Consider the following 25,179-nt stretch of genomic DNA (forward strand, 5'->3'; position numbering starts at 1 on the left):
CTAGTTATGCTATTCTAGAAGGGAAAAGGAAAAATCTTGCTGACGTTACTAATTAATCAAGCCACATTCCTGCAAGTCAGGTGCCTTGTGCAGGAGCTATCCCTGGACACATAGTCCTGTGACCATCTAAGCTTTTTTGCAGGAGGGCTCTGAGCACTTTGTCACAGCAGAGACCTGTATCTTTTTGTAGTGCATTTTGATTCTGTGTAGAGATAATTTCCACATTTTGGGAAATGCTTCATTTATTTTCAGGATTATCTTGCCCAATGCATTCACTTTTCCACAAATGGCAAAGCTCCAAGTGGTATAAGAATGACATTTTCTCTACAAGCTGAAGCTTCTGATTTGAAATCTTGTGGTGCTCATCCCCCTCCATTTTCACATATTTGAGCCCCTCTACCACATATTTGTTGGTTTCAATCTCATTTTTCTTCATCTACACTTCTGTAAAAGAAAATCTTTGGGAGAATTTATTGGGATTTACTTGTGGAGCTGCTAAGAGAGTTTGCTAATTAGAAAACAAGCAGAATGATTGCCATTTGCTGTGGTATCTCACAATGAGACATCTTCTTGACATACATGTATACCCTGGTGGTATGAAAATACTTGTCCGAAATGTATTCTGTGGTTCCTGAGGTTAATGTCAGGAACTAGGAAGTTACTGGAAATTGTGTTCTCATGTACCTTATGAGAAAACTGGTAATGCAAAGAAGTAAAAGTTATCTGTTGTAGAACTATATTAATGACACTTTGGACTCATTAGTTAAAACTTGACAAGTACTTGTTAATTGTCATTTGATTTATTTCCCTGTAACTATCTATAGGTGCAGAGATACAATTGCTTATACTATTTCTCTGAGATTTTTTGTTTTCTCACCACTGTCTAAGTGATGTTGCTTCTCTGTAAGTTTCAAAAATCCCAAACTGAATAGTCTACAATTTGAATCTCTTAAAATTTATTAGTGTTGGTACCTAGTATCAACAGATATTAGCTATTGGCAGACTGCAGTCATCCTTATGTAGATCTTTCTCATTTACAGCTACATGTGAGAAAAATGCATGAGAGGGTTTCTGTATCACCTGTTGTAGGTCGTTTTGATTGTTGAGAAGTCATTATCCTCAAGTATGTATAAGTAATTGTACCATATCGGACAATAAATTATTCTAACATGATAAAGAATATGCAAATGTCTTTACACAAATAAACTCATTTGTGCTGATGACTTCTTTGTACTCTCATGGCAAAAGTTTATTGTGTTCTATCTTCTTTTCTTCTTTTGTTCTTTTCTGAAAGCACCAGATATCCTGTAACCATTTCTGTAGTATTTGCATTAATTCTGCAACTCTGTAACAGTGGAGCAGCTTTAGTAGTGTTCATACTTGTAGAAGTTTGAAATCACTAAGAATTAGTTGTTTAAGATAAGTACTTGAGAAGTCATGTCTTTCAAGTTTTAGCAAAGTCCCGACAAGGGAAGTTTACACTTAATAGATAACATCTAACTCTGTCCTGCACTTAGGACTGCAAGTCCTGCAGACGTTCCGCAGCACCTGAGTTACTGGGGCAGCAATAGGCCCTATGTATCATAAATATGCAGTTAGACCAGGGTGTATCAAGCAGTGAGTTTCAAGCACAAGTAACTTGGGCATGTGGTTTTCATAACTTTTTATTTGTATTAAAAGGAAGTGGTTTAGAAGCCTACTGTGTTAAAAGGCTGTGGTCTAACTGTCCTCAGCTAATCACCCATTCTCATCACAGCCCACCTCCTCTGAACCAGTTGTGACTGGTTCAGTTTATAGGGTTTTTCCACTACATAATCAAACCTTCCTGTAAACAAACGCCCCAGCACCCAGAAGCCTTAAAAATCTACTTTTCCTCTTATTTGTGCTAAATAAATAAGAATTAAAATCTCAGTGTAGCTGTTTATGTTTGTATAAACAAACTTAAGGGATGTGTGAGTTGTTGGAAGGTGTAAAACCTTCAACCAAGTATTTAAAAAAACCCTGAAACTTAGAGGTGATGGTTTAGGTTTAATGTAGGCAAGGGGTTTCCTGTGTTTTCTATTTTTCCAAACTGCATGGACAATATCTTTCAGTTTTGTGTAGGAGACACAAGGAGTGGATTCAGGGATCATATAGTGAGAAATCTTGGCTCCTTAATGCAGTCAAACATTTGTCTAGCAGAGACAGAGGAGATCCATGTAATACCCAGGTAAAATCCATGATGCTACTGAAATCTACAGTTACTACATTCCAGCTACAAAATGCCTTTGTAGCTGTTTTTTTTTTTACATTTTGATTGGAACCAAACCTTAATAAATAATAGCATGGGATCCCAGGTATTTCTTAGAGTTTAACTGAAGACTACAAATAACAACTTTCTTCACGTTGAAGAGCATGATGACATTGAAGGCAGTAATTAGTTGATTTGGCTTCAGTATTCAGATTCTAACATAGCTTGTGAGGTATGCCACTAGTAAAATAGCTGTGATTGTTAGAACTCAGCCTTATATGTTTTCTTTCACTTACAATGGCATGAACCCTAGGAGGTAGTCCTGTTGTAACAACATTTTCCCTTGGCATAGCCTAGCTGTCTTACAAAGATTAGCTTTCTGTTTTGTAACAGAAAAGATGTAACAAAGTAGTATTTATTGTTCCATGTCAAAGTGTTCCTATTAACACATTGAAATGCAGAAAAGTGATGTTTTAAGGAGCTTTGATTTCCTGAGAAATTTATATGAACAGAGAAATTAATCAGGTTTTCTAGACATCTTTGTACAGACTGTGGAAATGCTGGAGAACAAACACAGGCCTCATAAAGACAGCTGGAGGAAAGCTTTTATTGCCATCATCATTACAGACACAGTTAATGTAAATGCTGCAGGACTGTACCTCCAAAACCTAGGGCAGTGTTTTGCCCAAAACCAAGCAAATGATTTATGCCAATATTTCTACTTCCTATTTTTCCACATAAATTTGAAAAGAATTGATGTGTGGAACTGGGAGATTAAGAGTTCAAAGTCTCTGAGAACTTCTCTTCCTTTGTGAAAATCAGAGCTTCATATTTGCAGTTTTGTTCCATTTTAAAAGGTGTCTTTAAACAAGGTGATGCTCATGATCATTGTGATAGTTTTCTTTTTTTAAAAATTACAATGTGCAGATTTTCAGACTGTGTCACTGGTGGATTTCTTCAATTTCTGCACATGTGCACCCTTAGAATTGCTTTTATTCCCATCTGACTTCTTCATTCAAAATTCTTTTGTTCACTTTTTAAAGTTTTGTTTAATTGTCTCTTACAGAATACCACTTCAGAATAATGAATTCCTGATTTGTTGGATACATGAGAGTTGCAACAAGCCACTGAAAGTAAAAATTAACCAAACCTGTGAATTTACAGCACAGGAACGCTCCTAATTAAGCCTTAAATGCATTGACAAAACACATCTGTTCTTTATATGTCAAAAGCCCTGTTATACCCCCAAGCTTCTGGATGTATAGCTGCTTCTGACAAGGCTACCTTCTTTGTTTTCCAATATGGACTTGGATTAAAATGCATTATTCCTATTGCCTATCTTTATTTAATATTCAGAAAAAAATTAAGAAAATCAGACTGATCTAGAAACAGTAGCAGTGAAGCAAAATGAGCCTTTATGCACTAATACCAGAAAATTATTTTGGAATATTTTTTTGTGGTTGTTACATCTAACACTGAGAGCAGGGGATTCTATATGGATAAACATACAGCCACATAAATTGAAGATCAGTTTATAGCCCTTTCTTAAAACAGCATTTATGCTTTATGCTTTCTTTCCTTGGTGCTTGGGTAAAGCCCACATTCTGTATATGAAGAAGAGTATGATAATATTGTACATGGAGCTCTTCAGAAGAAGGATGATGTATACTAAATATGCTGTCCTGTGCATTAACTGATCTGTAACAAATAAAAGATAGAAAAGTCAGCATTGTATAGCAACCTAAAAAAATTGATAGAAATGGAACAATGCAGTCAGTTTACTGCTGCAATTACATTGACACCAGTGCACAGCATCAACACATACAAAATCTGTTCTGTTCTTTAAATGGGTTGGCACTGCTAAGGAGTTCTAGACCTAGTGAGCTTCTTAGCACTAAACTGACTTTCCTTGTAAAGACAAGAGCATAACTCTAATGCTTCCAGCACTTAGTATGATGTTTGTTTAAATCCTTTTGTGATGTATTTATTGAAGATAACTGCTCATGATTCTTCCTAAATACCATTCAAGCCCAAAACAATTATTTGTCCAAAGTTCTGGGCAATTGCTAGGCTGATGTAGCATCAGCTGAAGTGTTTAACTACTCTAAGTGTTTAAAAACTTGGTGGTTCTTAATGCAGGCTAATAATCTAGTAGCCCAAACAGCATCTGTAGCCTCTTAATAAAGCTACCTGATAAAGGTAGGAGAGCCCCTTATGAGAAGTTAGTTCAGAGTAGCACTGAAAGGTTTTTGAGTTGCCAACCCCAGACTTGAAAGATTTCCTGCATACTACTAAGAAAGATAATTTTTGTGATGTTCAGATCATATGTAGCAATATCTAACTCTTGCATGACATGAACCACTTTCCCACCTTTTAACACATTAAATTACCTCTATTAAAAACTGTTCTGCAGTCCTCTTCCTGAGGAGCAGTCTTCACAGAGTCTACTGGAAAGAGAGTTTAAATGCCCCAGTTAGGCTTTTCTTTAATTTTAACAAACATTAATTGAGAAATAGGGGAAAAAAGAGGCTGTACAGGAACAAGGCTGGGAAAAATGGGAAGTTAGTATTAAATAAAAAAACAGAGCCTTAAGATGAGTCTGCAAATCAGATATTCACAAGATATTCGTTTGTAGAGAGAATTTGAGGAGGAGAAATGCTCGAGGAAGTGGCTGGGTATTTGTTGCCATAAATGAGAGAAGTGTCTTTGCCCTTTCAGGAATGTGTCCATTAGGCTGTTCCTTGGCAAAGTCTCTTTTATTTGGAACAGGAGTCAGTTTGACCAGCTGACCTTGTCAGTGAAGAAGCTGAAGTCTATTTGCCTTCACCACCTACTGTTCTCAGAAACAAAGAATAATATGTGTTGGAAGAGACTTCAGTTAATATGTTAATATTTTAGTGGTTGTTCAACAGAAAAGAATAATATTGAGGAGTGTATGATCTTAACTTTCCCTACTGGGAATTTTGGTGCTGTTTTTTTAAAATCAAAAATCCTTTTTGTTCTTGAAATAGCAAACTGGAGTTTGTTCTTGGTTATGTTGTTTGTATGCATTGATACAAATATTACAATTATATTGCATCTCTAAATACATCCTCCATCTAAAAAAGCTTAAAGTATATTTTTATCAGAATATATGTTGAAGGTTGAAACATAACTGTTGTTTATGGCCATGCTCTCACTCATTTGAGTTAGGTTTATTTATAGAAAGTTAAGAAGAGGAGGGTATGGAGAGAAGATTAATCTAAACCAATGTAGATTTTCTTATAGATTATTTAAACAATTTTCATTGAGTATAAGTTAATTTTTCTATAAAGTTGTATTGTCTTTCAGATTTGGTTTTGCATAATCAATCTTTCCACAATTAAAAACAAAATCTTATTTTTATACATGGCTATTAACTTACTATTTCTGGATTCTGGGTAAGTAATATTTTTAAACTTGTTCTCAGTAACCTCATTTTTAACTTCTTAGTTTTTTTATAGCTGTGACTAATGTCAGAGGGTGTCAGAGTGACTTAGACCTGTAAGCTATGAGAGGTAATACTGTTTTCAGAAACTTCTGTAATATGGAAAGTAACAGACATGTTTGAGTGCAGATCTATTGGACCTGTGGTAGTTTACATTTGATGAGGTTCACTACGTTAAAATAACTATTATTTTTCTGTTACAGTTGGATGCTTACTTGGGGACCATAACACTGGCTGAGCTACTTTTCCTGGGTAAACTTTTGGTGGTTTCTCCAATTATGTACTTTAGCTATTGTGCCTAGGAGCACAGATGTCTTCATCAATAATAGAAAGCATTATTACTCTGATTTTTTAATAGAGAAAAATTATGTTCATAATAGTACCAAGTTGCATTTTTAACATGTGGAATATACCTTGTGTTGGCAGTGAAGTACTTTTCTCTTCATGCTCGTATTTGCAGTAGTATGTCTTGTCTTCACTCTCTGCTGGCACAGTTAACCAACTGGCAATTGAGTATTCATCCTCTTTTGTGGACTGCCAAGTGTCACCTTTTACTACGTTGTCTGTTACTTCCTTTTCACCTTCAGTCCATGTCACCCTAATAACTTCTGGGTAGAATTTCTCAATAAGGCAAACATACATTATCTGATTTTCATGTTTTTTCTGCAGGATTTCAGAGTTTTTTGGGGGAGAACTTCTTTTTTCTGGATGGGTTATTGATGAAGAAAAGTAACAAAACAGAGAGTTGGAAGATCAGTAGTGTGCAGCAAATAAATACACAGCCAAAAGTACAAATTCTGAAGAGCAACAAAATAAATGCCTTATTAACAAATATTAATACACTTGTAACAAATGTAAATGTCCTTTTTGAGAAACATTAAGAAACTGAAATACTGTTGAATATGTCAATAGCTGTTAACGTCACTTAAAACTGAGTTCGATATCTTCAGGTGACTGCACAATGCCTATATCCCATGAACTTCCAAGCAGTACTGCTGTCAGAAAGTGTATTTGACTGTTCAAGTCTCTGACAATTATTAATTGTAATATTTCCTGAACAAGCTTCGTTTATTCAATAACAGGAATTTATTATTGCTTTACAAGATTTATGCAAAAACAAGTACATTAAAATTTTGTCCAGAGAATCTTAAACATAGACCACGTACCTTTAAAATCTTAGCAGTCTTATGACCCCAGTATAAGTCCTCACTGCTATATAATGAACATCTGATACATCTATTAATTTTTTAAAAGCCAATATTAATTTAGTGATATTTTTTAGGGTGTGAGGGAAGGGAAGATAACGATTGCTCTGTTTTTAAGATGTTCCATGTATTTGCCAGGTGAAAATTTTTATCAAGACAGGAAAATGGAATCACAAAATGTCCTAGACACCAAAGGTTGGCAATGCTATTCTGCCATACTAGATCTGTTTAAATGATTGAATTAAAACATCTGAAAATTAAAAACCAAAACTAAACTAAAGCAGAAGAACATGCTATAGCAGGATAACATTGTCACATGTAAACAGTATATCTAGCCAGAGTTGTCTGCATAGATGTTGTCTTTTGGGAAACATGCTCAGTATGAATATAGATTAATATATTTTAAATTAAAAGTGAGCTGTTTCCACAAGCTTATTTGACCTAATCTCCATTTAATTTGCCTCTCTGTATCAAGCCTGGATGCTCTCTGGATTAGGAGGAGACAAAATTGTCCCGATTTTGTCCACACAGAGATGACATTTTGGTATTATTTAAGTGGATAGAAAATTTAAGGGTCTGATTTAGGTAAACATCAACTTCTGCAGTGAGTGCATAGGCAGTGCTCACAGGCAATCATTTCTGCCTATGCTTAACTGCAAGTGAAGGCTGAATACAGTTTTCAAAACTGACTTTTGTTACATAGAAAGTACTTCTTAAGACTATTTTTTAAGGCACCAGAGACATTTTAAGTGTTCCCTTATCCTACTTTTTCTCTTGAATTCCTATGTAAGTTTCTGCCACTGAATTTGAGCAAGTGGATGCATGGGGTTTAAGCTGTGGTCTCACTGATCAGTGCAAATTTAATGCATTAGGAGAAAATAATTTCTATAAAATGCATTTTTTGCCAAAAAGCTTTCACTTTTCTTTAAATTATATGGCTGTTCTAGAAAAATCTTCTACATTGCATTCTCCCTGAAACAACTTACTGATCCTTTGAAGTATTTCCAACTTGGTGTTTAAAGAGAAAGATTACCTATCTACCTTCAAAAGGGTGTCCACTTTCCGTATATTAAAATTTTCCTTTATTTCAAAGATGCCATTAAAATGACAATGCGGACTGAGTTATGTTGTACCAGAAATAAAGTTGCTGACAACTTTATAGTTCTTTAACATTAATTTAGGAGTTAATTTTATCTTCTTTTTGCATCTGTCCTCCCAAGGATGAAAAATTAAAGTAATTTCTAAAGTTATCTATTTGTTCCAGAGTCATATATATGTTCACAAGATCATGAAGTAGCTCTTGTCTGAGTGATATTGGACTCTGCAAAGCTTCATTAATATTTCAGAGGTTTCTTTTAGATTTTCGAAGTTTAGTAATTAGCTAATTAGTCTAGCTAATTTCAGTACATATAATAGCTTAGTTTGACATTGTTCTCTTATGATATCAAGTTTAAATGGAGGGGTGAGAGAGATTCTTCCAACTGCTAGTTCATTCTGTTCACTTAGAGACTTCTGTTTGATGGAATAATTTCTACCTCTGGAATTGCCAATGTCATTCCATTTACTGTAAAAACACCCTAGGTGTGTAGCTGACATGAAACACCTAAATCATGCCACGATACTGAGGAAACACATTGCTTGAATAATTGCAGCTGTGTGCATGCGTTGAAGTGTCGCATGTATGTATATGGGTAAATGGATGGTAGTAGAGAACTTAGTAGAGAATTAAGTTTTGCATCTATGTGTCTGTGTATGTATGTATGTATGTATGTATCTATCTATCTATCTATCTATCTATCTATATCTTTTTATGTGAGAAAAAATCTTTGTATGAATGTTTCTAAAAAAGGATGAAAACTTGTAGATTTGGCTGCAGGTTTTGATGTATTTTCATGCTGATCTGCAAAGTCTTTGAAGTCAGCAAGATAGTTGACACTGGTTTTTCTAGGTAAATTATCTAATTCTTTCTGAAGAATTTTCAAATATTGAATTTGCACTCCTCTGTCAGTTTTGATTCAGCTAAACATTGAAAAATGTTGTGGTTTACCTTGTTAAACAGTTTTCTAAGAAAGGTTTTAAGAGGCATATAGATGTTACTTTTACACATAAAATACAGGTATGACCAGATATTACTTAAGCTAACATTTGTCTTTTCTCTTGTGTAACAATGCAGCAAGGCTGTAAAACACTGTTCAAACTAAATACTGGAGTTAGGTTCATAACCAATGAGCTATTAAAAATTTAAGTTCAAAATATATGTTTATATAGATTAGCTGTCAGAAGTTTTCTTAACAAAACTCCTCTACAGTTTCTTTATAAGTATCTATAAATGAGATTTACAAATAAAGTCACTGTGTTCTTAAAATCAAATTTTAATTCTCACTACTTGGATGATCCTACAAAATGGAGTAATTTTGTACTGACACTCAAAGCTCTTCTGTTCCACTCCAAGCCAGTGGGACCTGAGGGCACTCAGCACACTCAGCTCATAAACAGCATTCATGTCCTACTTGACAGCGACTTCAGGGAGTATAATTGGCAATGATACAGTCCTGACCTATGGTGAGCCTTTCCAGATACCTTAAAGAGCTGTCAGCCTTCTTTCCAAAGCTTTCCCATTGCAAAACTTAAAAACATAAGACTATGAAAAAACTTACTGGAGTTTTGCTCTAGAACCAAATACCAAATTTCCTCGCACACTGGTACATTCCTTTACAGAAACGGCTGTCTGAAGGATGGGATGACATACAAAGGGACCTGGACACAACCTCCCTCAAGAAGGGAGCTTGTGAATTTCATGATGTTTAACGAGACTAAATGCAAGGTGCTCCACCTGGGTTGGGCAAGCCCTGCTATCAACACAGGCTGAGGGATGAACAGATTGAGAGCAGCCCTGCTGAGAAGGACCTGGGGGAGCTGGTGAATGAGAGGCTGGATATGACCCAGCCATGCGCACTTGCAGCCCAGAAAGCCAAATGTGTCCTGGGCTGCATCAAAAACAACATGACCAGCAGGGCGAGGGAAGGGATTCTACCCCTCTGCTTTGCTCTGATGAGACCCCTCCTGGAGTGCTGAGTCCAGCTCTGGGGTCCCCAGCACAGGACAGATATTGACCTGTTGGAACAAGTCCAGAGGAGGCCAAAACATTGATCAGACCTCTCCTATGAGGAAAGGCTAAGAGAACTGGTATTGTTCATCCTGGAGAAGAGAAGGCTTTGGGTCAACTAATTGCTCCCTTCCAGTACCTGAAGGGAGCCTAGAAGAAAGATGGAGAGAGACTTTTTCACAAGACCATGTAGTGACAGAATTAGGGGGAATGGCTTCCACTGAAAGAGAGTAGTGTTAGATTAGATCTTAGGGAGAAATTCTTTACTTTGAGGGTGGTGAGGCACTGTAACAGAGCGTCCAGAAAAGTTGTGGATGCTCCATCCCTGAAAGTGTTTAAGACCAGGTGAAATGGAGCTCTGAGTAACCTCACCTAGTGGAAAGTGTCCCTGGCCACAGCACTGGGGTTTAAACTAAATGATCTTTAAGGTCTCTTTCAACCCAAGCTATTCTATGATTCTGGCCAGAAAAGTACCAGATTTAACAACTACAATATGAACAACAATATTCTCTTGATTTGGCTTTGTGAATGTAGAATATTTGGATTCAATCTCAGCTAATGCTGCTATTCACAAAGGCCCTTATCTTAAATCCTGGTTTCCTCCATTTCTAAATTATTTTAAGTTCTTAAATGTGAAGTAACTATAACGCTTTTCCTCTATTAATGATTCAAAAGCCTTGGGCTCATAAAGACAAAATCCTACAGAATTATAGTGATGATTGAAAATAATTTATTTTAAACTGTATATAGGAAAAGCATGGCAACTACCTGATTAGGTAGGTAAGGGTTTTCACTAAAAACAACACGCTTATCATGCCACAGATATTTCCAGCAAATTATAGGTATGATTTACTTAGTCCTTCTGGCATAAATCATTAAACCAATCTTTGCTTGATATGTTAATATAAGTTTATGTATTAACCAGGCTGAAAACTCTTGGTAGCAGTACTTCCTCTGCCTTGTATGTGTTTAGTTTTTCACTTCAGGATTATGGCATTTAAAGCACATGTGGGAAATGGGAAAAAATATTTTTGTCTTCTACTTTCCATTAATATAAATGTCTCTGCAAGAAAGGCAAAAAAAGGATAACTCATTAAGCAATTACTAAGCAGTAATTCACCATAATTAATACTGAATAATTAATTAATTTGTTAAGCAGTTATTAAGTAATGAGAAGAACATTTGGAGGTACTAATTTATTTCTAATGCCGAAGTGTTGCATATGTGACAAAATATTTATGAACAAGTTATTTATCTTTTTTTAGCCTAATCCAAAACCAATTTTTTGCAATGTCCATTGCATACTGCTCTTTGTATCTGTATTAGAAAGAGGTTTTCTTTTTTCATGCTTAATTGTCTGCTGCTTGATTCCCTGCTAATGCCTTCGGTACAGTTGGAGGAAAGAATGAGATCTCTGAAAATTATTACAGACCATTTTACACCAGATTTCTAGGAGAACTATGATCAAAAGTGGCTTGAAATAGGTTACTTTTAGGCGTGTTTGTGATCCTAAACCACTGCATTACAAATACCACAAGGATGCGTGTAGGAATGGCAAGCTGGGAAAGAAAATCCTGCACAAGGAATGGCGCTGACTGAGGCTCTAAGTGGGCTGAGTGACCTCTGAGATAATATAATGCTCATCTATATGACCACTCCAAGCTGCTATAACTTATTGCATGAACAATATACATACAACTTACCTGAGACGATGAGTTTTGTACCTGAGCCAAACACCTTGTTGTAATAACCAATCACAGTGAATAAAGCCTTTACAATATCAGTGCAGCTCAATTGTGTTTGCATGGGTACATAGTACTTTTTAAAGAAAATCAGATTTGTTGTAGAATCAAATTTTAAATGCTAGGAACGTCAAAAAGGAGCAGCCACCTAAAACAAACTAAAGTTTAAAAAAATGGGAAAAAAGTGGAATTTTTGGAGAGCATATAAGTTGTTAAATGAACAGAATTCATCTCAACTAATCTAAGTCTTCTGAAGGTTTAGGTGGACAGTGCAGATTGAACACCTTGGCTCCATCTCTGCTTTCTGGAAACAGGCAGCATCACCCTAAGATTTATTTGATGAGATGTTGATAAAGTACTTTGCTCCTTATACACCCCCATAAGATCAGACCCAGAGCTGGTGAACATTATATAGAAATCTGAGGAGCATGAGAATATTGACCAATATTTTTGTTACCAGTAACTTGAAGCAAAACTGCATTGATTGGAATTAAAATTCCCACTAACAAGATACACTATTTTCAGCTGGTCAAAATTCGGCAACCTATTTTCATCTCAGATGCTTAGCTGAGCCAAATTACAGGCAAGAATCACAGCAACTAGGGTTTACTTGAAGAAAAATATTTTGAATTGTAGTAATAACTGATAATAAGCAGTTTCTGCAAAAGCTAGGAAGAGAGAACAGCCTTTCAACTCTGCCTATCTTAAAAGGTGCAACTTACTGTTCTGGGCATATCTGAGATAACTTGCATTTTCATTCATAGTCAGATACAGTCCAAAAGAAAAATGTTTAGCTTTTCAAAGAATATGTGTAACACAGAGGTTGGACATATTATTTTCAGAATGAATTAGGAATATCATAAAGGTCAGATGTGCATACCTAGAGATAAAATACATTTTTCTGTTCTCCAAATTCTGTCTTTGCCATATTTAAATTAATTTTTACATATAAAATCATAATGAGATAAGTTATAGGTATGTAACTTATATAATGAGAGAAGTTATAGGTATAAAATCATAATGAGATAAGTTATAGGTCTCTGCTGCAATTGTTGTGTTTCCCAGATTTCTTGTGTAAATACAGAACAATTACATTGTGTTCTGCAAATACAAATGGAAATGCTGTTTAAGGGGGAAATCCTGCGAAGTATTCAGAACAGTTAGAATTAGAGAGAATTAAAATAGCAGAGGACTTCATGCCAGCCAATGTCTAGCTGTATTAAAAAGCATTTCACAAGTAGTCAAGTTTTACATTTTGTACTTACTTGAAACTCTAAGTTCAGTTCCACTTCCAAATATTTTGACTTTAGGATCCCACAGTCTGATAATGCTTATCAATACCTCCTGCACTGCACTTTTCTTGCATAGGCTACAGAAAAATTCTCTCTGGTTTAGAGGCTGGTGATAAATCTGACTGAGTGTTATAGCTGAATTTTCAACATTGAGTAGAGTGCCATTTCTAGAAATACTTTAATTTTTGTAGCAAGTAAAAAGTTCTGAAAATTTTTGGTCAGAGGCATGGAGAGGAAACATTTTAAATTTCTCTGCAATTCTCCCCAGCAGTTTGCAATTTGAATTAATTATAGCCACCTTGATAATGTCATGTAGATTCTGAGTAACATACTGTTGGCATTGCTATATGCTTTATACTGAAATATATATATACAGCATTCATCCTTTTGATTGCATAGCTTCACCACAATTAAAAATAATACAAATACAAAAGTAAACCACTTGCTTTCAGTACAGCCAGAAACTAGAAATGTATTACACTGAGGGAATTTTTCTTCCCAATCAATTTAGACAAGACCACTCTGTCAATGAGAAACTTTTTCATTTCCCACATGCTGTTCTGGGAGTTAACTTTCAAGCAGATCACAGTTGTTTCTTAGAACAGGATGAAACCATGCCAGTATTTAAATTTACCTACCGAATTGGGGCACCATGCACTGTTCACAAACAAAATATGATTTATCAGGCAGAAAATAATTTTCCTCACAGTCTTTCATTCTTGATTATCTGAGAACTTGAATGATTATCTGAAAATTTGTTTAATGATAATGGTACTTACCAGTGACAATTAGCTTTGTTCCCATGCCAAAGTATTTGATCCAGGTGTTCCACACTATGTTTTGACTTTACAATAAGCCAGCATGCTCTCTTGATATACCACTGATGAAGAAAATCCCAATTTTTCCCAATCATCCATGGGAGTCTGCATGAAGATCTGCTCCTTGGCTGCTGGGAGGTCATCAGGAATTTCAGATGTGCATCTGGATATTCAGCTGATAGCTAATGTCCTTCAGAAAAAATATCTTTCCTATTAGATAACCCCTCCAGTTAATGTCTTAGAACTAGATTATGAATTTTCTTTGATTTTAGACATTAAATAAGAACACAGAGTTCTGCATGTAAAAAAACCATGTTCCTTCAGGTGAAAATCCTGCTCTTTACCAAAGGTGTACACCTGCAATTACATTATATCAAGTACTACTAGCATGGAGTCAATTTTTCATTGCTGGAACACAGAAGAGAGAAAGGAGGGAGAGCCAGCACCAAAAGCATTGTGAAAGCGTCTGTGTGCTGCATGTTGTCCCAAGTAGGGTTATTGTCTGCCCATGTCTTGGAATCACTTCAGGCTTGGCTACAGCAACTCACTGGCAGCTTTATATATAATAACTGGTGGGAAAAGGAGGCTTTTCCTTGCATGGGTTTTTTATAAAACAGCCCAAGATAACATCAGAGGAGTCACTACTACTGTCAATCAAACAGCCTCCATGCTTAGTTTGGCATTTAAAATAAACTGAGTTAAAATTTACTTCTGGGATCTCTTGTAGCATACTGACTGCAACTTATGTTGAGAAATTACTGTCTGTGGCAAAAGAGAGGAACTAGAGGGTGAAGGTCTTTCAGCTGAAATAGGTGTAAAAAATCCCAGTGGTCTACTTTGAAGTCTTCTGAGCAGAAACATCCTAATCACAACCACAAATCAAGAGCAGGAGTGATGTAGACAGAATGATGCTGACTGGTGTTTTTCCTGCCACGTCCTTAGACATGCAGTGAAGGAAACCACCTATCTCAGTTCTGGCCAGACAGGGTTAATTTTTGCAGTAGATAGGAGAGTGCATAGCGAGGACACATAAGTTACTCTGCATGAACTCACCTTATTGCTGGATGTGGGGGAAGGAAGTCTCTTTTGGGGGAGAAGGGGCTCCTTCTTGTCAAGTACCTGTGGCAGAGTGAACAGTTGGGTAATACTGGTTCTGGGCTGGAGTAGCCATCAGCTAATGCCAGTTTCAAGCAATCATGTGGGAATTGTTTTGTATGTTGCACACTTCATCATTAACTAAGTTGCAGTTATTGTTTGTTTTTTATCTCATTGCTGTTTCCAGTAAATAGTTATTATCTCAACCCACGATTTTCACCTGTGCCTTCAATTCTACTCTCAAGCGCTCCACAAGAGAGTGGGGAGAGCAAGCAAGCATAACATGGTTTGAAGAGCATGGGAGCACTACACTGGGGAGTACCATTCCCAACCATGACGACCTTACTTGGTGTTCAAACAGGGTATGAAATGTTGAAATAATAGCAGGTCTGTCCAGAGATGATTAAAGCCAAATTTGATCCAGGCATTTATTACATAAAGCATGGAGCCACTGGTTACAATTTTTCTTGATCTGTTCACATGGTTGTGGTGCCTAACCCTGTTTATATTTCTTTGTGTGTTCCTTGCAGTGCTCTTTTTCAGAGCAGGGAGAAGGATCAGGGTTGCTTTGTTGATGTATTGGGGGATATTAGCTAATGACATGAGAACATCAAAATCAATGAGGGACATTTGGGATGTGTATTCAATGTTGCTCTCCTACCCTTACCTTGGGCACAGCCTTTGGGGGTCTTTTTATTAATAATTATTAATAATCGTAGCAAATTTGTGGAAGGAACAGAAGAGGAGAATTTTCCTAAGATTTTCATCCCCTTTTCCTGCTTCAGGCCTGTTGCAACAGCTTTTGAGAATTTTGAATTTCCCTTGGGTGTTGAAGAAAGCATGTTCTTGTTGCAAAGTCTGCCAGATCTCCTCAGTGTGGCCCACACCATGTTTAGAGTCAGGACAGAGATATATAGGGAGGTTATTCACAGATCTAACTTGAGAGTGTTTAGTCATGAGTGCCATAGGAGATTATGGGCCAGTTTTTGAAGGATCACACTATTACAATGTTTTGGAAGTTCACCCCTGACATCTACAATTCTGGAGTTGAGTGAGATGAAGGTTTTGCTCTAAGGTTGTGGGAGAAATCCTCTAAGTTATGGTGAGCAAAAACTCACCCCCATTGTCCCCTAGGAGTTAATATGTAAAATGATTACTAGAAAGTCCTTTGTTCCTCCTGTTGTTATTGGTTTTTATTTGCTGCATTGATATTAATATTCCTAACCCAAATTTGTCATTGGTACCCTCTCCCTCAGATTCTGCCCCTAACCTATCCTATATATATCACTGATCCTACCCTTACCCTCGCCTTTTTAGTGCACCCTATACCCTGTCTGCAGTCTCTGCTGTTTGTTATTTTTGCTGATTAAAACTATCTCTTATTTTCAGATCACTAAATCATGCCTGTCTCTATTTATTTGCCATGTGGACTTTCTCTGAATAGTCCTGAGGTGACGCTTGGACATGCCATCTGGGCTTGGTGTGCCACACTGCAGGACATTGGCAGAGGTGTAACTTACTGCAATGTGCCCTGCCTACTCTTTACTGGACATAGTTCAATACCATACAGCACTTTCAGGGAGAAGAGGAGGAAAACAGACCGATAGGCACTGTGGCCACTCAAACTGCAGCTGAATGAGAGGAACAACCTGTGCTAGTACAGAAGAAGAAATCCAAGACAAATTTGTTTAGTGAGGGATGAAGAATAGAGCCCTGTAGTGGTTTGTTAATTTTTGATTTCGCTGATTCTGAGATTTTCTGGTTAATGCACTAACGAGTGTGGTGAGTTTAGTGTTGGCTAATCACTAATGCACTCACTTCTTGTTGTGAGATAGGATTAGGAGAAAAGCAAAGCAGGCTCAAAATTTAAAAAGATGTAAAGAAAAACTTATTAACAGTAATTAAAAGAAAGAGAAATAAGAATCAGAACAAAAGCTTCAGAACACTTCTCTTCCTCTCATAACCTCTTATTTCTTGCTGACAGTGTAAAGAAACAAAATTTAAAATTTCAGTCAGCTTACCACCTCTAGAATAGTCTTTCTTCAGTTTATTTAGGGAGATAAGTCCCTCTTTTTCATGTCATGGAGACTTCTCTACAAGAAAAACAGTTGTCTCATAGCTTTCATGAATAGCAGCTGCCTGGGGAAATTTGTAATTGTGAACGCTCATATTTTATAAGCTTTTTTCACAGTTGTGTTTATGGCTATGTTAACTTATGGGGTATTGTTTTAAAGATGAACTGTTTAAAGGTAAAAGGTCTCATTATCTATCTCTAAAATCTTCTTTAGAAGCAGACATCTTCTTTTATTCTTGAGGGCACAGGACTACTCTTTTCTCCTCTGTTCAAACTTCTAATAGGATCACAGCTACTTTAACATCTGCTTACTTCAGCATGGAACCTTTTGCTCAATATCTAAAATTTGAACACTTTCATCTCTCTATACCTTTATCTGTTATAGGGAAAAAGAGTCTTTCTCTATAGCTTTATAAGAGGATTTCAGCCCCAAGATTAAGGCATCTTCTTATACTTCCCATCTGGGACTTGACTTCCTCTTCACTAACTTTAGTGTTTTTATGTTGTTCTTTTACATACTCACATCTTGTTCTTTTTTTTTACTCAAGGGAGGATCAAAGCACAGAAAGACTTAACATCTCGCTTGAACTTTGTATCGAGTCACCTAAACTATGACTAGAAGGGCAGCTAAAATTTAATCAGTCAGTCTAAAACTCAGCAGCAACACACCAAAAAAAGGAGGGAGGGGGTGTATAGCTTCTCTTTCCCGCTGCCCAATAGTTATAGTAGTAGAATCTTATATGAGCTGTCTCGGCCCAGGCTGCTCCTGAAAGTTAACAGATTCAGTTTAGCCCCAGGCTAGTACTAAGATGTTAGAAATTGCAACCATAGCCTGACCCCCGGCACTCTCTCCCCTGCTCAGCAGCCCATAAAAAGCCAGCGAGCGCCCGGCGGGGAGAAAGGAGCCCGGCCCCGCGGCCGGGCTGCCTGTCCTGGCCTAAGACAGGGGCTGGGGCCATCCGCCCTGGCCTGGCTAAGACAGGCGCTGGGGCATGTTACCTCTTTACCGACCAGAAGAGAAAGAAAGTTTTTTCCAAAATTTTTCATATTTAACGTGTTTTTCACAGAGGTGAAACTTTTCACAGAGGTGTGTACAGTTTCCCATTAGTTCTGCAGACTGTAAGTTACACAAAAGCTTTTACATTGCATCTGTGGATGCCTCTCATGCAAAACCACTACACGCACTCACAACAAGAGGAAGAGGCAAGGCCAGACATAAACACTAATCCCTACCCCAGGTGAGCTGTGATATATGTTGAAAGATTTCAGCTGCCTGTCAGGAGATCCCCTGGTGACCTTCCTGCCCTGATGCTGGGAAATCGTGGCCCACAGCATAAAAGTAGATGGTAGTGAAGCCAAGCAGCTGAGATCCTTGTTCTGGGATCTGAGCATTGGCAAGGGGATTGGGAAGAGGACAGAAACTTTCAGCCTCTGGAGGTGACTCCTGTCAAGTGGAAGGGAAAGGATTCTTTCATTCTCTCAAAGATGATCCAATAGGGTACCCAAGTAGGTAGAATACCATGGAAAAAGGTACCGGTACCTGAGCGAATTAGCTGTGCTGAAGGTAATCTTTAGGGATTCAAATAACAAGCAGTCCTGTGTCCAGTGTACACAATGCATGTGGCAGAAGTTTGTATGGAGCTTGCTATCATCGTATACAACCCTTTGAAATCCTTTTCATTGACGTCAATAAAAGAAGAAGAAACACTGCTTCAGGTGATTACCTGACTGACAGTATGTTCATCTTTTTCCCTCCCTACCAACCTAAGCCTTGGCTGTGGAAACATTGCCCAAAACTCCAGACAGACTCAAAAGATTCAAGCATGTTAGAGAGGAAATGTCTGATGTTCTGTCAGTATGGACCACAGTCTCTTCTACTGGGAGCATGCACCCCCCTGCTCAAGAGAGAGGTACATACCACAAGGTAACCTAGAGGTGGTTTTATTTGTATGACTACAGAGAGGACATGAGGAAGCACCTCTGCCCTAACAGCACAAGTACATGAGTGTGCTGATTTAAAAACACAGCTGGAAGATTAAACCCCATTTAAGCTTCTCTTTTCCCCCCACCTCCTCTTAGTGAGAGACTAAAAGCAGAGATTCTGAGTTAAGAACCATTTACTTGAGAAAAAAACATGAATAAAATAAGAAAAATGAACAGTAATTATATTAAAGTACACAAAACAAAGGTGATTTACAAACAGAAGGTTATTCACCAATCAAGACCCCGCACAACCTGAGACAAAGAAGAAAGAGACACCTGGCCCCTCCTCCCATGCACTGGGCCGTACAGCACCTGGGAAGCTAGCTAGGTAGTCTGAATGGGAGCTATGCTGCTGAAAAATGCTGGCGCTGTCAGTTGCAGCAGTGATCCCAGTGCAGGGGTCCCTTTTCCCAGGGCTGTGGTTATCCCAGTAGTGGTCCTGGTGGGCACTGCAGCTGGCACTGGGGTTCTTGGCAGCTGCAGATTTAACAGCAACACTAGCAGCAGCTGTGGCAGTAGCAGCATTTACCCCTTTTGAGTTTCCAATGGCCATGTGTTTAAGGGAACAGTTTATTCTTTCCCATGGCCGAGGTGAGACTGACTGCTTCCAACTTCTGATGCAGCTTGCTCAACCTTTTCTGCTGCAACCAAACTCCAGCCATGATGTGAATTGTATGTAATTAAATAGTGTTAGAAACTCCACCCCTCTTTTTTAGCTCTGTACCCAGGACAACCTCTGCAGGAAATTCTTCAAGGATAAATGCCCCTCCACTTTACAGTGGGCAAATCTTCAGACAAAGTAGGAGGGCTGATGTTACTTCTCATCCTCTTGAAGGGACCTCCAGTTCATGTTTACAAGAACTGAGAAATGAGTACTATGACCAGAAATAGAGGGGATTCCAGCCAGGTGGAGAAAAGGGACAATCAGATATATTATACTGTATGAATCTGATGGCCTGATGCAAGAGTGTAAGGCTACAGTTGGCACTGGCACAATGTACCCTGATGCCATCAATATCTATAGGGACAGAATCTGTCTTTATTACTGGGGTGATAGGAAGATCACAACAGCTGACACTACTGGAAGCTGAGGTGAGCCTAACTGGGAAAAAAAATGCAAAAAGACTTGATTCTAATTGGCCCAGAGGGCCTGTGTGTCCTTGGCATAGATTACCTTGGGAGACGGTATTTTGAGGACCCCAGAGGGCATTGTTGGCCTTTTGGGATAGATGCTGTGGAGATAGGAGAAATTAGACAGCTGAACACCTTGCCTGGTCTCTCAAAGGACCCTTCTGCTGTGGGACTGATGAAGGTCAAAGAACAACAGGTACCGATCACTGCCATAACAGTTCATCATCAACAATACTGCACCAACCGGGACTCCATGACCCTCATCCATGAGATGATTCATGAAATGGAGAGCCAGAGAGTGGTCAAAAAGACTTGCTCACCCTTTAATAGCCCCATATGGCCAGTGTGTAAGTCTAGTGGAGAGTGGAGACTGACAGTGGACTATCGTGGCATGGATGAAGTCACACCTCAACTGAGTGCTGCTGTGAAAGACATGCTAGACCTTCAGTAAAAACTGGAGTCCAAGGCAGCAAAGTGGTGCTACCATGGATATCGCTAATATGTTTTTCTTCATTTCTTTAGCAGCAAAGTGAAGGCCACTGTTTGCTTTCACCTGGAGGGGTGTCAAGTAAACATGGAATCGGCTGCCTCAGGCATGGGAACAGCCCCACTATTTGCCATGGACTGATCCAGAAAAGAATGAGGCTACAGAATACTTGCAATACATTGGTGACATTATTGTATGGAGCAACACAGCAAAGCAAGTTTAAACAGAGGAGGAGGAAGAAGCTCTACCATATAGTCAGCTACCAGAAAATGAAAAGTGATACCTTCTCTTTACTGATGGCTTCTGCTGTATTGTAGGGATTCACTGAAAATGGAAATCTGATATATGGAGTCCTACATGGTGAGTCCCAGAAGGTATTGAGGCACAAGGTGGATCAAGTCTATTTGCAGAGCTGAAAGCTGTCTAGCTGGGTTTAGATATCACTGAATGAGAGAAATGGCCTGTGCTCTACCTCTACACTGACTCATAGATGGTAGCAAATGCTCTGGGGGGCGGGGTGGAGAGATACAAGAAGAACAATTGGCAGTGCAGAGGTAAATGCATCTGGACTGCTGAACTGTGGCAAGACATCACTGGCTAGGTACAGAAGCTGGTTGGAGAACTACATCATGTAGATGCACAAGTGCACAAGAGTTGGCCACAATGACAGACAGGTGGAATGGGCTGCCAAAATCAAAGTGAGATGGATCTTGACTGGCAATGATGAATTATTTTTGGCTTACTGGGCCCAGACACCTCAGGTCACCAGGGAAGAGATGCAACAAACAGATGTGTTCTTGATCAAGGGGTGGACCTAATCATGGACATTGTCTTCCAGATTATCTACAACTGGGAAACACGCACTGCAATCAAACAGGCCAAGAGGGTAAAGCTTCTGTGGTATGGGGAACCATGGTTGAAATATAAATATGGGGAAGTCTGGCAAATTGCTTGCATCGTACTCCTGCAAATCCTCCAAGGCAATTGCTATATTTTTACAATAGGGAAGCAATCACTGGATGGCTGGAGACCTACCCTGTGCCTCACACCACTGACAAGACCACCATCTTGGGCCCTGAAAAGCAAGTTTTATGGCAACGTGGCATCCCAGAAAGAAATGAGTCAGACGATGGAGCTCATTCTAAAAATAGCCTCATAGACAGCAGGGCCAGAGAGCACAGTACTATTGAGTGGATATATCATATTGTCTCATGCACCAGCCTCTGGGAATATCAAACCCTCCACATATCAGAGAAGGCAATAAAATCCCCATGGTGCATATCTTAGAGTAGTCAATTTGGATTAGTCCTGCCTCAGACAAAGGGAAAACCATCCATGGGATTGTTTTTGGTGAAGGATCTGGGTGCACATGGTGGGTAATGCAGAGGGGGTATGCAATTTGTGGAAATTTGTCCCTCAAGGGGATTTGATTTTTTGGTAAGAACAGTCTGTAATATTGAATTGTATAATATTGGTTGCTGAATGACACTGCCACTGTATGCCATAACCACCATGGACGATGAGCATGGACCACCCCAGATACACCAGTCATGATCTCCTGATGCAGCTTGCAACCACCCAAAAGCACACCAGCCCTCCTGCCCTAGAAGACACCTAGGACCGATAGAACCCAAAGTCAAGGACTAAATGAACTCAACAGACATCTTGGAGGGATGGCCATTGACTATAGAAATTATATTCATGCTTTTGTATTTATATAGATATATATACATAGCTGGAAGGTGCAGAATCTGATGTAGATGGTATAGAATCAGGAACAGATAATGTCCTGGTTTTGACCAAGACAGGGTTAATTTTTGCAGGAGGGGCACCTGTATTCTACACCACCTTGTGTCACTGCTGGGGGAGGGGAAAAGGGGGTCTCTTGTGGTTGGGGTAGCATAGCAGTGGTTCATGTTCTACATGGCTCTGTGTGATGAGTTTCTGCACATGAATAATTTGCTTCTTTCTTGTATACTGTTGTTAGTATTGTTGCTGTTACTGTTCCTTTTCTTATTGCATTGCTGTTTTCAGTAAATTGTTCTCATGTCAAACCATGATCTTCTACTTTTGTGCCTTCAGTTCTCCTCTCTAGCTCACTGCAGGTGGTAAGGGGAAGGGGAAGTGGGAGTGAGGGAGCAACACAAGGTTCAGAGTGATTCAGTGGGAACACTAAATTGGGGAATACCTTTCCTAAACAATCACAGTCCTATTTGTTTTAACATGAAATGGACGAAGAAGATGGTTATAAGCAGCACATCATCAGCTCTGATAGGTAAGAGATTGCAAATCTCTAATTTGAACTGGTCTGTGTGGAATTTTGTGGTAACTGAATTAGGGTAGTCAAGGCTTACAGTTTTTCCAGTGGCTTGTACTTGCTGCTAGTACAGCAGGGAATAATACATGGTGAAACTTTTTCTCAAAAGTGCTAGGCAGTGGCAAGCATATCATTCCCACCACTGAGGTACATCCTTCAGCACACTGTATTTCTTTTCTGCCTACTCTTTCCTATGGAGAAAAGTGGCCAGACTACAAGATTACTGCTTCTCTGTTTGCTCCCCTAAAGACCACCAGAATTATGCCATGGCTGTGTAAAAGCACTAAAGGAGCAGGTAAGTGTCTTGTATTTATGTGCCAAGTTTTAAGGCAGTGAAGATTTCCATTGCTCTTAAAATAGTAGATGTGTGTTGAAGACAGGACTGCTAATGATAAACCAGACTTTGAGAAGGGCATTATGCGGGGTTACCCACTCTTTTGGAGTAGCAGAAAAAGGTTGGGCTTTTCAACAGCTCACTCAGATGCAGTGAGAACACTGGTGGAATGGCACAGTTACAACCTGGTGGTTCAGACATTGCGGGTGTTTTTTTTTGCCTTGATGATCTTTGCGTTTCTATCACAGTGAGGATCCCAGTAGGCACAGTAGTAAGTAGCAGCATCATCTGGAATTACATCTTTTATTGTAAGAACACACCGCATCTGGACAGAACTTATTTCAACTATGTATCTGTTTGCTTGAAAGTCACTTTCAATGGTAACTTTTCCTTCTGAAACAAACAGAAGCCTCTTTGGAGCTTCACCCTCCTTCTGCTTATACCAGTGTATGAAGATGCCATCAAAATTTGCCTCTAATGTTTGAATTTCACATGTCATCCGTGCACTTTTTTGGAACTTGGTGATGGATATAGGACTCTGCATGGGAATTTCCTGTGCAAATCCATCTAGGAAAGAGAAAAGGACAAATTACGTAATTAGCTGGAATTCAGGGATTTGGAAAGATGCCTGTTATGGATGCAAAGCAATAGGTGCCTGTGAGGAAAGGTAGGAAAATAAGGAAGTACTTACAAGACCAAGAGGCTGTGGCCACAAACACTATGAGCAGCAGCATGTTTGCTTGTCACACTTTGCTCTCATTGAGATTCAGAGGAGGATGAAAGGGACCAAATGGGAACTGTGTTGTACAGAAGGAGGAAGTGGTTCTCTTGAATGGTCTTCAGTGATGAATGTTCTGTGTGCAAGCAGATGGGGTGTTTTTGCAGAAAACCCTCTCCGGGCTGCCAAATATTAGAATTGGTAAAAAGGCTGTAGTCCTGTCTGCTTTCCAAGTAAATATGGGAAATATTGGCAAAATCCAAGGATTGTGGCCCTATAAAACTCAAAGTGATTGAGAAAAGGCTGCAACCAAAAGCATGTCCAGATATGTATGGTGGAGTGAAGGTTTCAGCCTGGAGGTTACCCTGGTGGGCAGTGATTGCATACCTCACCTGAGGGGTGCAGAGAGGTGCACAGCATCAGAGCAGGTGAGGACTGCCTTTTGCTGCTTCATCTTAGCCCTAACCTAGTCCATAACCTAGGTGCAAGGTGCAGAAGTGCCCGGGGTGCCCCTGTGCTGGTACTGCCCTCCACCAAAGCTGAAGACCATCAACCTGCAGTGACTGCAGAAGCTTGACTGTTGGGACTTGTGTTTGCTTGGGTTTAGTGTGCAGGAGGAAATGCATAGCTTCAGGATATCAGTTTCAAAGCTTAGCTGAGATGCAAATAATTCTTAGAAAAAAGGCTGGAAAATAAAAGAGAACAGCTGTTGTCAACAGCCATTGCAGAGAGAGACATCTTGATGAGTGGGTTTGATGCTGTGGGGTCTCCCCTGTGATTGGTGAGCTCAGGCTGATCCTCCTCCACCAAAGGCTCTATCTTTCTTGCTCCAAACTTTCCATCTGATCTCAGGGGCCTGGAATACCTGAAGACCATTTTATGGGTAAATGCTGAGGCAAAGAAAATACTGAGTACCTCAGGTTTTTCCATGTCATACATCACTAGTTTCCCTGCCCCATCCAGCAACTTTCCCTAGTGTTTCTTTTGCTGCTGCTGTATTTATAGAATCCTTTCTTGTTTCCCTTTACCTTGTTTGCCAAATTCAATTCTAGCTGGTTTATTGCTTTCTTAAGCCCATTCCTGCATGGTTGAACAGCAGTCCATATTCCTCCTGGATCACCTGCCCCTGATTCCACTTCTTTTATACTTCATTTTTATGCCTGATTAAAGTCAGCAGCTTT

The 25,179-nt window shown here is 38.9% G+C and overlaps 1 protein-coding gene across 1 annotated transcript; it reads right to left on the reverse strand.

Moving 5' to 3' along the window:
• Window positions 1-2,817: 2,817 nt before the first annotated feature.
• Window positions 2,818-24,385, reverse strand: LOC120505048 (immunoglobulin kappa light chain). The gene is made up of 6 exons (XM_039715213.1): window positions 23,972-24,385; window positions 23,533-23,847; window positions 11,711-11,755; window positions 6,110-6,400; window positions 4,621-4,677; window positions 2,818-3,928 (listed from the first exon to the last, which is right to left on the reverse strand). The coding sequence occupies exons 1-6, from the start codon at window positions 24,012-24,014 to the stop codon at window positions 3,795-3,797; spliced, it is 885 nt and encodes a 294-aa protein (XP_039571147.1). The 5' UTR covers window positions 24,015-24,385; the 3' UTR covers window positions 2,818-3,794.
• Window positions 24,386-25,179: the final 794 nt, after the last annotated feature.

Source organism: Passer montanus, unplaced genomic scaffold, assembly GCF_014805655.1.
Source record: "Passer montanus isolate IOZ18808 unplaced genomic scaffold, ASM1480565v1 scaffold32, whole genome shotgun sequence".
NCBI lineage: Eukaryota > Metazoa > Chordata > Aves > Passeriformes > Passeridae > Passer > Passer montanus.